This window comes from Arctopsyche grandis, chromosome 6, assembly GCF_051622035.1.
Source record: "Arctopsyche grandis isolate Sample6627 chromosome 6, ASM5162203v2, whole genome shotgun sequence".
Taxonomy (NCBI): Eukaryota; Metazoa; Arthropoda; class Insecta; order Trichoptera; family Hydropsychidae; genus Arctopsyche; species Arctopsyche grandis.
Genome location: NC_135360.1, coordinates 25,114,906 through 25,127,033, shown reverse-complemented (window position 1 = coordinate 25,127,033; position 12,128 = coordinate 25,114,906). Strand labels below are relative to the sequence as shown.

The following is a 12,128-nucleotide window of genomic DNA, read 5'->3' as shown; positions in this document are numbered from 1 at the left end:
AAAAACAATTACACTCTCCAGTTCACTACTCATTACAAACAGTATATAACTTTTAACATTGAAATCCAAATGGGCAACGACTGTGACCAGACCGGCCAACTACTATCACCTCTTCACTAACAATGACTGTAAACACCGAAATGGATCGTTAACACTTGCCGCACTGTGATGGATAGCGAGTGACTAGGACTTATATTTTATTTTATTTCTCCAAATATACTAAATGCAGGGTCTTCATATTTTATGTATTCCTCATAAAAACCTCTTATGATTTGAATTAAGCCATTCCAAAATAAAATTATTGATCTTGATCAACAGAAAAAAATATTTTAACGGGAAGCGCTTTGTACATGTGCCTCATAAATGCGAGAGAGGGGGAATTTAGTACGCGCTGCGCTCAACGGTCAGTGTAAGAATGATATTCGCCTTGGAATGACGACGCTGCTTCAGGCATTTTTTTTCATTTCTTGCATTTATTTTATATTATTCGACGTTTAATACACGATTAAATGATCTTTAAAGCTAATGACAATAATTGACCTCGCAGATTTTGCATGATTTTAACAGAAAACACGCATTTTGAACTGGACGCTTGGAGCACAGTGGCTAGCGGATTTTTTTTTTGGCACAGTAAGGCAAGTATACAAAAATGACCACTGACACGAAAGCCATGTGAAACGTAAAGGAGGTATGTAATAAAAATAGGAATAGTCACAACGAGTAAAAAAATCAATTCTCAATATTTACACGTCAAACACGAGTGTTGCAATACAGAAGAGAGTAAACATCATATGCGAGAGTAAATATGCCCGAATGCGGTATGCGAATTAACGGCACAATTGCTCCTATATCCATACATTCATATATAATACATACAAATAACGCTACAATTGCTCAGTGTGTGGTGAATTTGCACAACTTTTCATTCTGTGCAAATTTGAAAATAAAAAAAATAAACGGGGCTAATTAAAAATTCATTATACACATTTAAATTTATATTATACGTACTACACCAGTGCGTCAACTGCTAAAATTATGAGGCTGATACTCACGAGACGGTGAAAAATAGGTTTGAAAGCTACTTTATACTGTAATAGTTAAGAATAGAGGTGTGAGAGCGATAGTGAAAGGTCAACCGGAGTAACTTACGCCGAATAACAACTACGTATGTACGTGTCGGGCGTAATAAACGTATTTCAAGCGTAATATTTAACATCGGGTTATAAAACGGCGGCAATCACGTGTCAGATAATAATGAAAAACTCATGTGTTTTTAACCTACACGTGTACTAAAAGAGCGAAAAAAACGAGTGTAATTGTAGGATGTATTATAGGTATTTGCAGACTTCCAGGGTTGACGAATCTTTATGGCGATCTTGAACTGAGGTGTGTTATTTCGCAGTGTAAAATGATATTTTGAAGTATACTAAAATCAGGTTTGCTAAGTATACTCGACTACGTTCTCAATTGACCTAAATTGTCACTTACAGTGCAGAAATATTAGTACACAATTGCCCCGAGTACAGCGAGCTTTCAAGTGCAGTGGGTGTGATTTCATTACCGGTATCTGAACGACATCTCAATATACAACGAATGAGCTTAACTATGGACCATTCCATTTGTCATTCCGAAAAAAAAGTTACCATTGCACACCATATAATACAAGATTTCTGAAAAAAAAAAAACAAGCATTTGTTTCGAATATATGTATGTACATATAATGCTAATACACCTTACAGAATATGAAATCATAAGCCGATTGTTGAATATATATCACATGTACTTGAAATTTTAGTTAGAACCGAAACGTCAGAGGCCAAGCGGAAATCGTTGAGATATTCATAATAACTTGTTAAGAGAGTGTTTCGCTACATTATGTCACATTCGTTTATTATTAGTTTATACTGAAAAAAAAAACAATACTGTAACGCAGATATTAGGTAAATGGTGCTCGAGGACCACTAGTTTACCATAAAGAACAAGCTGTATACAACAGTCAATGAGGTCTCGCGACCCATCGACCAATGACCGCTCTGTGCCGAGAGTAATTCGGCGGCTTTGTTCCGTGGTTCATTCTGAGCTGGCTGTTCGACGGATCACGATACACCTCTACACGTCCACGCTACAATACCAAATATTCAAATGGTTAAATATGAATGCAACACGATAGAAAATTTCCTTAACATAAAAACACTCGGATACTAATATCTAATTGTAGGAAAAGTTGAGACAATCAGTAAATAGAAAATGACAATTAAGATAAAATTGAAAACCTACCACTTTATATATTTATACCAGGATTATATGTACATATATGTATATATACATATATACAACAAGGTTGTAACACCGTGCATAGATAGATAAATCAATCATCGACGTCTAAAACCACTTTATTTTAAAACGCCCTCCCCACTAAGGGTACATTTTCCACAAAACAAACACATCGTCGAGTGTGTCGGGTCGCTTTGTTCCCGCGAGTTTGCAAGCCACGGATGGATGTGCGCGATGTCGATAGCGCGACACGGGTGGTTGGAAAAATGTCTGGTTTCATTTATGAGAGTGAATGGTTCTGACGTTCGTGTAAAGTTGAAGTGGAAAAGACACATAAGGGAAGGAGGGTTGGAAAAATTTATTGAAGAGCTCGGGGAGGTCAGGTAGGGGCATACCTGGCGCCAAGTGGCCGACACTGAATGCGCAACACCAAAATATGCGAATAAGCATATCTACACGCGTATGCATGCATGTACATATGCCACACACACACACTACACACCCCACATGCACATCTGTTGCTAGGCGTACATTTTTTTTTTAAATAAAGATTTAAATTCCTCTTCTATAAGGTGAGTACGTTAGTCAAAGCGACTTTGAAACTTGAGTTTCGAGGCACAGAGAATAAAATACGGCAAGAGTCCGATTTCTGATTTGTTTTCGAATAAGATTGGATACGGAATTGAAGTAGAAATTTACTACTTAGTGAATTATATATCTGCAATTGAAAATTAAGGACAGTTATTTTTGATCTACAAATATAATTCCTTACTATTTTTTTTCTTAAATGCAACAACCATACAAATAAAGCAACAGAGTATCATATACTAAAATACGATTTACTTGTTTACAAGTGAATGGAGGATGGGCCTTTATAAGGGAAACAAAAATGTTGTCTTATAAACAGGGAGTGACTTTGTTGTCCAAACGAGTTGCACGTGGTTACTCAAATCGGGCAACCAGAAGCGATCACGAATTCGCACACTAATACATATTAAGAGTTTTCAATTCGTGACGATTAAGTCACACGGGTTCACATTTTCGCCGGCAACTAATCATCGAGTATGACACCCCTCAATACAACGCTATACATTTTGAAGGATCGCGCCGGTCTCGTTGATGGCTTGAGCAACCGGTGAGTTGCCCTGTGTGGCATGCTCCATCAACTGTATACATTTGACCTGGTCGCGCAACAATGTCACCCACTAAGTTGCCCAAAAGTCACCTGGTGTGGCCAGGTGACTTGTGGGCATTCTTCGCAGGAGGCTTTAAATGACTAAAATAAACCCATTTTCAAAGACATCAATATGTGGTTTTGGAAAGGAATTGATATATGAACAAAACCTGAGGCTATTGTCGCTAATGGTATCAGCATGTACACCCCTTGCGGTCAATTCCCATATTGCATCTACGCTATATAATACCCTGTCTCCCGCACTGCTTCCTCATTCCACCCCCGCACGCTCGCTCGGCTGTCCGCTTTCAAATGAGCATGTATAAGGGCATGAAAAAACAGCAATGAACGTGGCACATGGTTTTTTTGTTAGTTTTAAGCAAGCGAAAAATAATGCGGCATGCCCAGCACATCGTCCCAAAATCACCCCCCCCCCTGGAGTGTTTTCGGTAAAATTGTATTCTTGCTTGACAGTGATCGATAACGGTGTATCCCATAGCGTCACGTCGTGTGCTAAGCGGGGAGCTTAGCACACGACGTGCCGTTCTTCCCTGTGTGATTTTGCTCCAAGTGCATTCGTCAGTGTTCACGGCGCAATCTCCTGCATTATGAAATTCTGATAATTGAAATATTTAATTTTGTAAATCTCCATATTTTTCCATGCAAAAAAAGCAAACATACATCCTTTCTAGTTTTAGATATTGTAAAACAACTTAAACAAAAAGTGAACTAGCAAAAATTTCATCACATCGACAAAAACGCCACAGAATCGAGAAACATCACCGCGAAAGTAAAACGATTCGAATGGCAACTTTCGACGGAATCGTAAATTTTGGCTTCGATGCACAAACAGGTCAAATTTTCTGACCAAATTGACCCGAAACAGTCACACGCTCTAACATACATACATACATATGCAAGTACAAACAATTTTTACACGTCATCGCAAATTTGACGTTCAATAAAACCACGTGTGTGCGCAAATTTTCTTTGTTCTTTCTCCGAATCGAGAGACGTAAAAAAAAACTTTATGCGCGATACGCTCTATATAAACCGAGCGCTCATTACGTAGGCAAAATACACCCTGAAAAATCGGGAAAATCATAACAATAGCATTGTTCGCAAAAGTTGGCAATTTTGCGACTGGAAATGCAAATACACGAGAGAAAGAGAGAGAGAGAGAGAGAGAGAGACACGTTGAGTTTGCGGCCTATCTTTAGCAAACTGGATCAACTATCCCATAAGATATACCGCTAACGACACAAACTGTAAACCAGCAACGATATACAACCTTCATATGTATACATAAGTGTATGCAAACAACCAGCCGATGCAAGCAGAAAAGCACATCACTGGTATGGCTAAATATTTGCCAAGCCAGTAAATATTGATATGATTCCAACTGTCGATTTGGATAGAACTGTATGTATTTGTCACAACTGTCGAACGAGATCGATATTCATATATGCATAAGTTTTAGGATTATCTTTTTTTTCTACGGATATTCCGAGTCACATAGCCCGAATGGAATCGACTAAGTGGAGCGGCAATACCTCTAAATTTGGACTAGGATCAAACAGGACTACATTTTTGGAAGTAGAACCAATTGAACAAAGACATTTGCTACATACATATGTAGCTGCAGTCAAGACATGTCTGCTATTGAAATTCAGATCAGAAGTCTTATGTCTGCTCAATTTATATTAGTCAAGGCATTTCCTTATAAGAATACATCATCTATTAAGGATCTTGGTGTAATACTTAATAATAAAACTTTTAATTACTTTGAACATATTTCCTTCATTACTAATTAAGCATATACATCTTTTGGATTCCTACTCCGCTTAACTAAATTCTTAAATGATCCTCATGTACTTAAACTACTTTATTTTTCCTATGTAAGGTCTCAACTTGAATTTGCACAATCATCTGGTCATCTTTATATATACATATATCCCATATTAATTGTATTGAAAAAGAACCCTTACGCTACCGTTTTCCTATCTACGCCCATACTACTGTTCCCGATATTTTAAACCTCCTATCCTTAAACAATCTTTTTGTCAGGCGACGACTCACTGATGCTATTGCTTTTTAAGCTGATAAATGGTTTCCTTGATTGTTCCGATTTACTGAGTAAGGATGGTTTCAGGATCTCAGTTAGGTATTCTGGACACGTTGCACTCTTTTCACTTAATCCTTTCAAAACCAATTCCCTAAAATATTCCTATCTACAATGTGTTTATCGTATGTTTAACGGGGAGCTGAATGACGTTGATCTATTCGGTATTTCCTTGCATCAGGAGAGGCTTGATTGATTAATCCATTTCTACTTCTATTATATAATATTTATCCAATATTACATCACTTTATGTTTAGTTATGCACTGTCTTATTTAGTCATATTTTAGTTTTTTTATTCTTTAAAATAATTGGGCTCAATGTTATTTTGTTACATTTATTCTTTATTTTTATGCATTTCTACACCTGTTGTCTGTTGATTTTTCAATAAATAAATAAAACTGATACTATCTTATGTTTTTAATGTTCAATCATTGTCAATGGAGTACATACCTTATTTAATTGAAAGGTTTTGCACGTTGTCTTCCTATCTGCATATTCCTCTTTCATTCGTTCTTTTTGTTTTATTTTCCTTAAAGAAGACTGGACAGGATATTTACTTGTGGCAGATGGTGATGCATACTTTTTAAAACGCTCGACTTCAAGTGAGACTAGTTAAGTAGAAGAAAGATAGTCTGAACGTTGTCCACGCCTTAACTACCGCCTACACTAATACAAAGCTGTAACGAATGTATATACGTGCATATAAAACATCGCTGGAAATTCTGACGAACACGTAATTTCAACATTTTAAAATCACATTCGCCGAACTGGCAATATTTCAGTAAGATTTTACCTTATTCGCCGTGTACTAAGTACTATACAAAGAAACCTGAATAAAATATGCAAGTTTCGTGATTCAATTGAGCTCAGCGGTAATGAGTTTGTTGAACCATTTTAGATGTAACAACAAAGCTGTATTATACACCATACAAAACAAAAAATCCAAAGAAAATTCAATTTCAAAGTACATACATAGCTAAATATTTCAACACACGGTATCAACATACGTGTATACACCGAAAGGCAAAAACTTACGAAGCCGCTATCTTCCTTCAATGTACGCATACATACATATTTCATTATGTAAACATTTCCGTGAAAAATAGTCAGGAGACACGAACTAAATAGAACGATGACTAACAAGATCGAACAATCGACGACCCGCATTCAATTCTCGCTGCGTTTACAAAAAAAAATCATTGAGCAAATGATTCATCATTTTTTTTATTATTATTTATATGTAAAAGTATGCAAAATTAAAAACAGCGGATGTACCACATCCACCTTCATATCCTGCAATATAGAAAAACCTACCTAGGTAAAAACACTTTTCAATGCTTGAAAACATTAATGAAATTATAATCTGCGGCGCATTATATAAAAAAAAGTATTATAGCGCATTTTTTATTCTGAAAGTTTATGAATCTGAAACATTTTTATTATAATAATTTATCAAGCTCGGACACAATTTTTTTTCCATTGCGTTAATTTTTGAGTATCTCTAGAGAGATATTATACAATGGTAGTATACCAAGCCAGCAGCATAGCTCGGTGACTCAAAGTCAATCATTTCCTTCCAGAGTTTGCCAATTTATCTAAATTCATTTTCGAAAAGGTTCCTAGTCAAATTAGCAAAAACAATCCTATCCACAATTTCACCACTAACTGAGTATGATTTCAAAAAAAATACCAAAAAGTTTAATACCATGGGTGTCGCTCAGAGCGACCCGAAACGACATAGAAAAATTGGGTCCAACGACTTTCCCGAGTATTAAATTTAAAAAAAAGTGCTGTATATCAATTATATTCGTTCGATATTTTGTATTTTTTTTTATTATAATTACAAGGTATTTATTAGCTTCACTTTACCAATCGGTCTGACAACATTACTACATTCTTCCGATCGCTTTGAAACTTTGCCATTTTGCGAGGTTTGGCCGCCGATAGAAATTTCAATTGCTTCCGCCAGTTCGATGATGAAATATTATATAATTGTTATAAACACGTTTAAGAATCCAAAAATTTTGGAGAGGTTGACCGCTAGCCCTTTGTCACTAGTCTTATATGTTTGATTTTCTGCCCCCCCCCCCCCACTCGTTTTGTCAGATATTTTATTTATAAATACATACATCGCATTTGACTTAAACATAAAAAAGACAAAAAAATCAGAAACACTTAGTCTCACTTCTACATACGGTAATTGGATTTATTAGTCACGAAGACAATTTTTGCCATGAAAATCGCGAATACGCAATATTTGGCACTCAAGTTCTCGTTAGTACGATGGAATTTTCGGCTGCCAAATTTTGGACGAGCGCTTTGTGACCAATAATCACCGAACCCTACATATATTGGTTAGGTAAGTTAATTAAAATGCGAAATGAGAGTAGAAGTCGCTCAAATTGCGACTTGCACGCCAAGCAAAAAGACACTACTCCACAGACCTGGTATTTACAAAATTTCACCACCACATCTACCAACCATCTTTTCATCAAAGAGCTGGCTCGCTGTGTGAATAACTGAAAGCAACCCCCCCCAGAAGTGGGTCACGCTCGAAAAAGGTTGAGGTGTCGTCTCTCATTCACACAGCCTACGAACATTCGCATATGCAGAATATCCGAGAACCGCACAGGTCACTAGACCACATACGAATTGGACAAAAGCAAAATTGAACGAAGTGTGCAGTGTTTTACAACAATACACAGTCACAAACGGTGGTGCGTTGACCTCAAGAGTTACAGGACAGGACGAGTGCGAGCGTCGGTCGTTGGGTCATATTAGCCGATTAGCAGGTAATAACCGTGCAGTTACTTATTTTACAACCAGATATATCTGATGACCGTGGATTTCGGCAATTATTAGTCGCCTCCGACATCACAATCAGACGACCATTTTGATTAGTCTCGATCCCCTCCCCCTCCTCTTGGATCTTTTCGGACGTTTGAGTCTGCAGTTCGGCGGTTACTGTGCCATGGAAATTAATACATACGTACATATTATATTCGCAATATGTATGTAACTGCTAAGTACTACCTACATACATACATAAAATACCGAGGCATTGTTCAGTTAAATGTTTATCGGCCGCGTATTGTCCATTGTTTAGTTGTTTTTTTTTTTCAACCACATATTTGGGTAAAATCTCTAGTATTTTTACGTCATCGTTTTATATAATATAAATAATAAAAAAAGGCTAGAATCGTGATTAGGCGGGCGTGCATCATTGTTACAATTTTACGGGAAAATCATTAAATCATTACGTATTACAGGCGGTGAAAGAAACTAAAGAACCGCATAAATGATGAATCATTCCGTAAAAATTTAAAATTATCGATAAATTAAATGCGATCCGACAAAAGACCGCAATGTTGTTGATAAGAGTACTTAATACGTGTAATTTCCTCGTTGTGGCGCTTTTTAAACAATAGCATTGAATAACCTTGATAAATCTTGGGTTGCACAAACGCAACATTTCAAATGAAGTTTTCTTAGATAGTAACTTAAAACAGAGACTAACGATCCAAAAACTAATATATCATTTTATGAAAAAATGAACCATATATCAATGTTTTCTAAAATATGAAAAATAATGCAGATATGATTCATTTATACACTTTTTTTCAGCTCTGTATTTGTGGAAAGAATTTTATTTTATATTTGAACACTTGTTGCCTATGTTTATATAGTTCAGCGGTCAGAAACCAGCGGCTTCGGAGCCGCATGCGGCTCTCAATATCATCTCATTTTTACGTTACAATAAAAATATGAAACGATCCCTATGCCCAATTTTGTTTATTGTGATATGTATGTACTCTTTTTTATTTGTTTTTGTTAGTAAATGCTTGTTTTAATGTTAATATTTGTATGAGTATTTTGTCATAAACTCGATCACTATTATTTTAGTTTTCTCTAGAATTTAAATTTTTTTTCGACTGTTCAACATATTTTGGATCTATTGCATATTGCATATATAAAGCTGCAAATAATTAATTTTGCAATTTTTCAACGGAGATAATTGCTAACATTTGAAAATCACTTGTTGATAGATTTCAAGAAATTAGAATATATCCAAAGATTCCAAAATCTACATTAAATTCAAATAAATGTACTACAAAATGCGATTTTAAAATTAATGACTGAAATATTTCTAAAATATTAAGACTGCAGCCACAGAATTTGCCAATCTCACGAATGTTTTTTCTACTTGGCTCTTTGTTCAAATAAGGTTCTCGAATACGAAAATGTCGATATTTTGACGTAAACATCAACATATGCCAATATCAACAGTTAAACGTTGACTTATGCGGGAATTATAAATGAAAATTTGAAATTTGATTTATTAAATTTTACTATCGATATATTTCGATGCTTTGAGAATCATAGTTTCTGAATATAGGTTTTTGAGCTCTTTTTCCTATTATGCTGTAGATTAACATTAGAATAATATAATACTATGATTACTAGAGGTAGGATAGTCACAGTGCTATCTATTGTTCGGCAAACCTTTAACAATGCATTTACAACCTTTGAACAATACACGGCCCCCTCAGGCTCCGGTGACTAATGATTACTAACCAAATTAAATTAAATTGTAAAATAGAAAATGATCAGTAGATCAGTAGCTATTAAAATAGATATAAGATGTATTGTGAACATAATTTCGTAATAATAAAAAGCATTTAAAAATCAAAATAGTTTCCGAAGGAAAATTAAGCCGTTGATTTGTTCTCAAACCAATACAAAGAACATACTAATAAAAAAGCTTGTAAAAATCACACCTATTCTTCGAACTTCAATAAAAATACATACAATACAATGCCTGAAGGACAATAATCGATGCAATTGAAAGGTATTTTAACGTGAACAAAAATCTACAATGGAAATGATAGGTTTTTTTTTAAATTAAAATTGTTATTTATATGTGCATACGAAGAAATACTATAAAATGTTATATATTCATATGAAGAAGTTATCAACAATGAGTTGTAAACAATACATAATGTGAATTTTTAAAGTTATTAAATGGAACGAATATATACATAAAGATGGGATTAAAAAAATACAATAAATTATTTTTACAATATCGATAAAACATTTACGTATATAATAGAAATATGACAATGCGAACGAATCACACATTCATCTACGACATAACGAACGGTATTTAGCGAACAACGGTAAAGACCATTTTCATAGATACGCGTTCCAGCGACTGCTGAAATAAAAATTCGACATTTTGTCGAGTGACATTGGACACGCGAGCTGCGCAGCACCCGAACGACCAGACACGGGAAACGGGGCGCGTCCCCCACTTTGAGGAGCGGCGGTCACGTCCCGATCTTCTTTGTTTATTTACGGGCTCGAGTGTTGTCAAACGATAAAATGGTTCGTCAATTTCGGCCATGTGGAGGCGGACAAAGGGCACCCGCCGCACACCACCGATTGATCCATCCCGACATTAAACAATGGAGACGCCGCGCTCTAATCGCAAATATCAACCACCGCACAGACTCTACGTGTCGAGAATCAGACGGATGGGGAAAATGCGAACGGATTCCATTCCCGAAAAATTTGCATGCATACATATCGTATTTTTCAATTTAATGCAATTCAATTGTTTTGATCGTTAATTAAAATTTGAAATTTAAAACTTTCAACGCCGTTTAGACAAAACGCACCAAGTTCACAATCAAAATAAAAAGTTGTTCATTCGCGAACGTATTAACTTCAAGCGATTGTTTATTTATTTGGATTCGGTGATGAATTTTGACGTATGGTTGTTTATACAAAACAATGTTTGTAAATTTGGCAGTGCCGACTTTTATCATGAGCGTGACGGAATTGATAAATAATAATTTGAATAAAACAAAATTTGAATTGACGTTTCTGATTGGTCGGGGGAGTATAGAGCAGGTCAGGGGAGGGGATGAAAACAAGGGGGGTGAGGAGGGTCTGGGGTAGAGGGGGTCGCGCCAGTCGGAGACAAAGGGTCGAGTGTATGCGTTCGGAGCGAGGGGTGTAGGTGTAGGGGTAGGTGTATGGTGTATGGTGGGTGGTGTGGGGTGTGGCTTACCACTCTCGGTGTAGGGCAGCAGCAGCAGCAGGAAGATGACGTATCCAGGGTCGCGCGGCATGGCGCGGCTGCCTCGAGCGCCTCCTAGCGCATCAGCTCGCGCCGCACCGCGACGCGACTCTCCGATAGCGACACTTCACTATTCACTAGCCACTGGCCACTGGTCACTGGCGACAGGGTGCAAATGCGTGTGCGGGTGCGTGTGCGGGTGCGGGTGCGGTGCAGTCCGAGTGTTGAGCACTGAGTGCAGTTGGCGCGGTGGCCCCGATCCGGCCGCGGCGCGCCGCGCCCCGTGCGCTATTGTTGTCGGCGGGCAGACATCGCGCACAGCTGGCCGTCGCCGAACACGCGCGCCAACTGACAACCCCCGCTACACTACTCCCCCACCTCGCCGCACCCCTCTCCCCTTTCCATCGTGCACGTCGTTGCCAACCTACACTTCGACTGAAAACTATGCTCGTCTTTTGGCCCAACAAAACATGTT

The 12,128-nt window shown here is 37.1% G+C and overlaps 1 protein-coding gene across 4 annotated transcripts in view; it reads right to left on the bottom strand.

The window, feature by feature from the left end:
• The window catches only part of kuz (zinc-dependent metalloprotease kuz), a 73,324-nt gene extending 61,276 nt beyond the window's left edge, over nucleotides 1-12,048 (bottom strand). For all 4 annotated transcript variants that reach the window (XM_077432843.1, XM_077432841.1, XM_077432844.1 and 1 more), the window contains exon 1: nucleotides 11,645-12,048. In XM_077432843.1, coding sequence (XP_077288969.1) covers nucleotides 11,645-11,705 — 61 coding nt within the window. In that variant the 5' untranslated portion in view covers nucleotides 11,706-12,048. The remainder of the gene's footprint in view (nucleotides 1-11,644) is intronic.
• Between the last annotated feature and the right edge of the window lie 80 nt (nucleotides 12,049-12,128).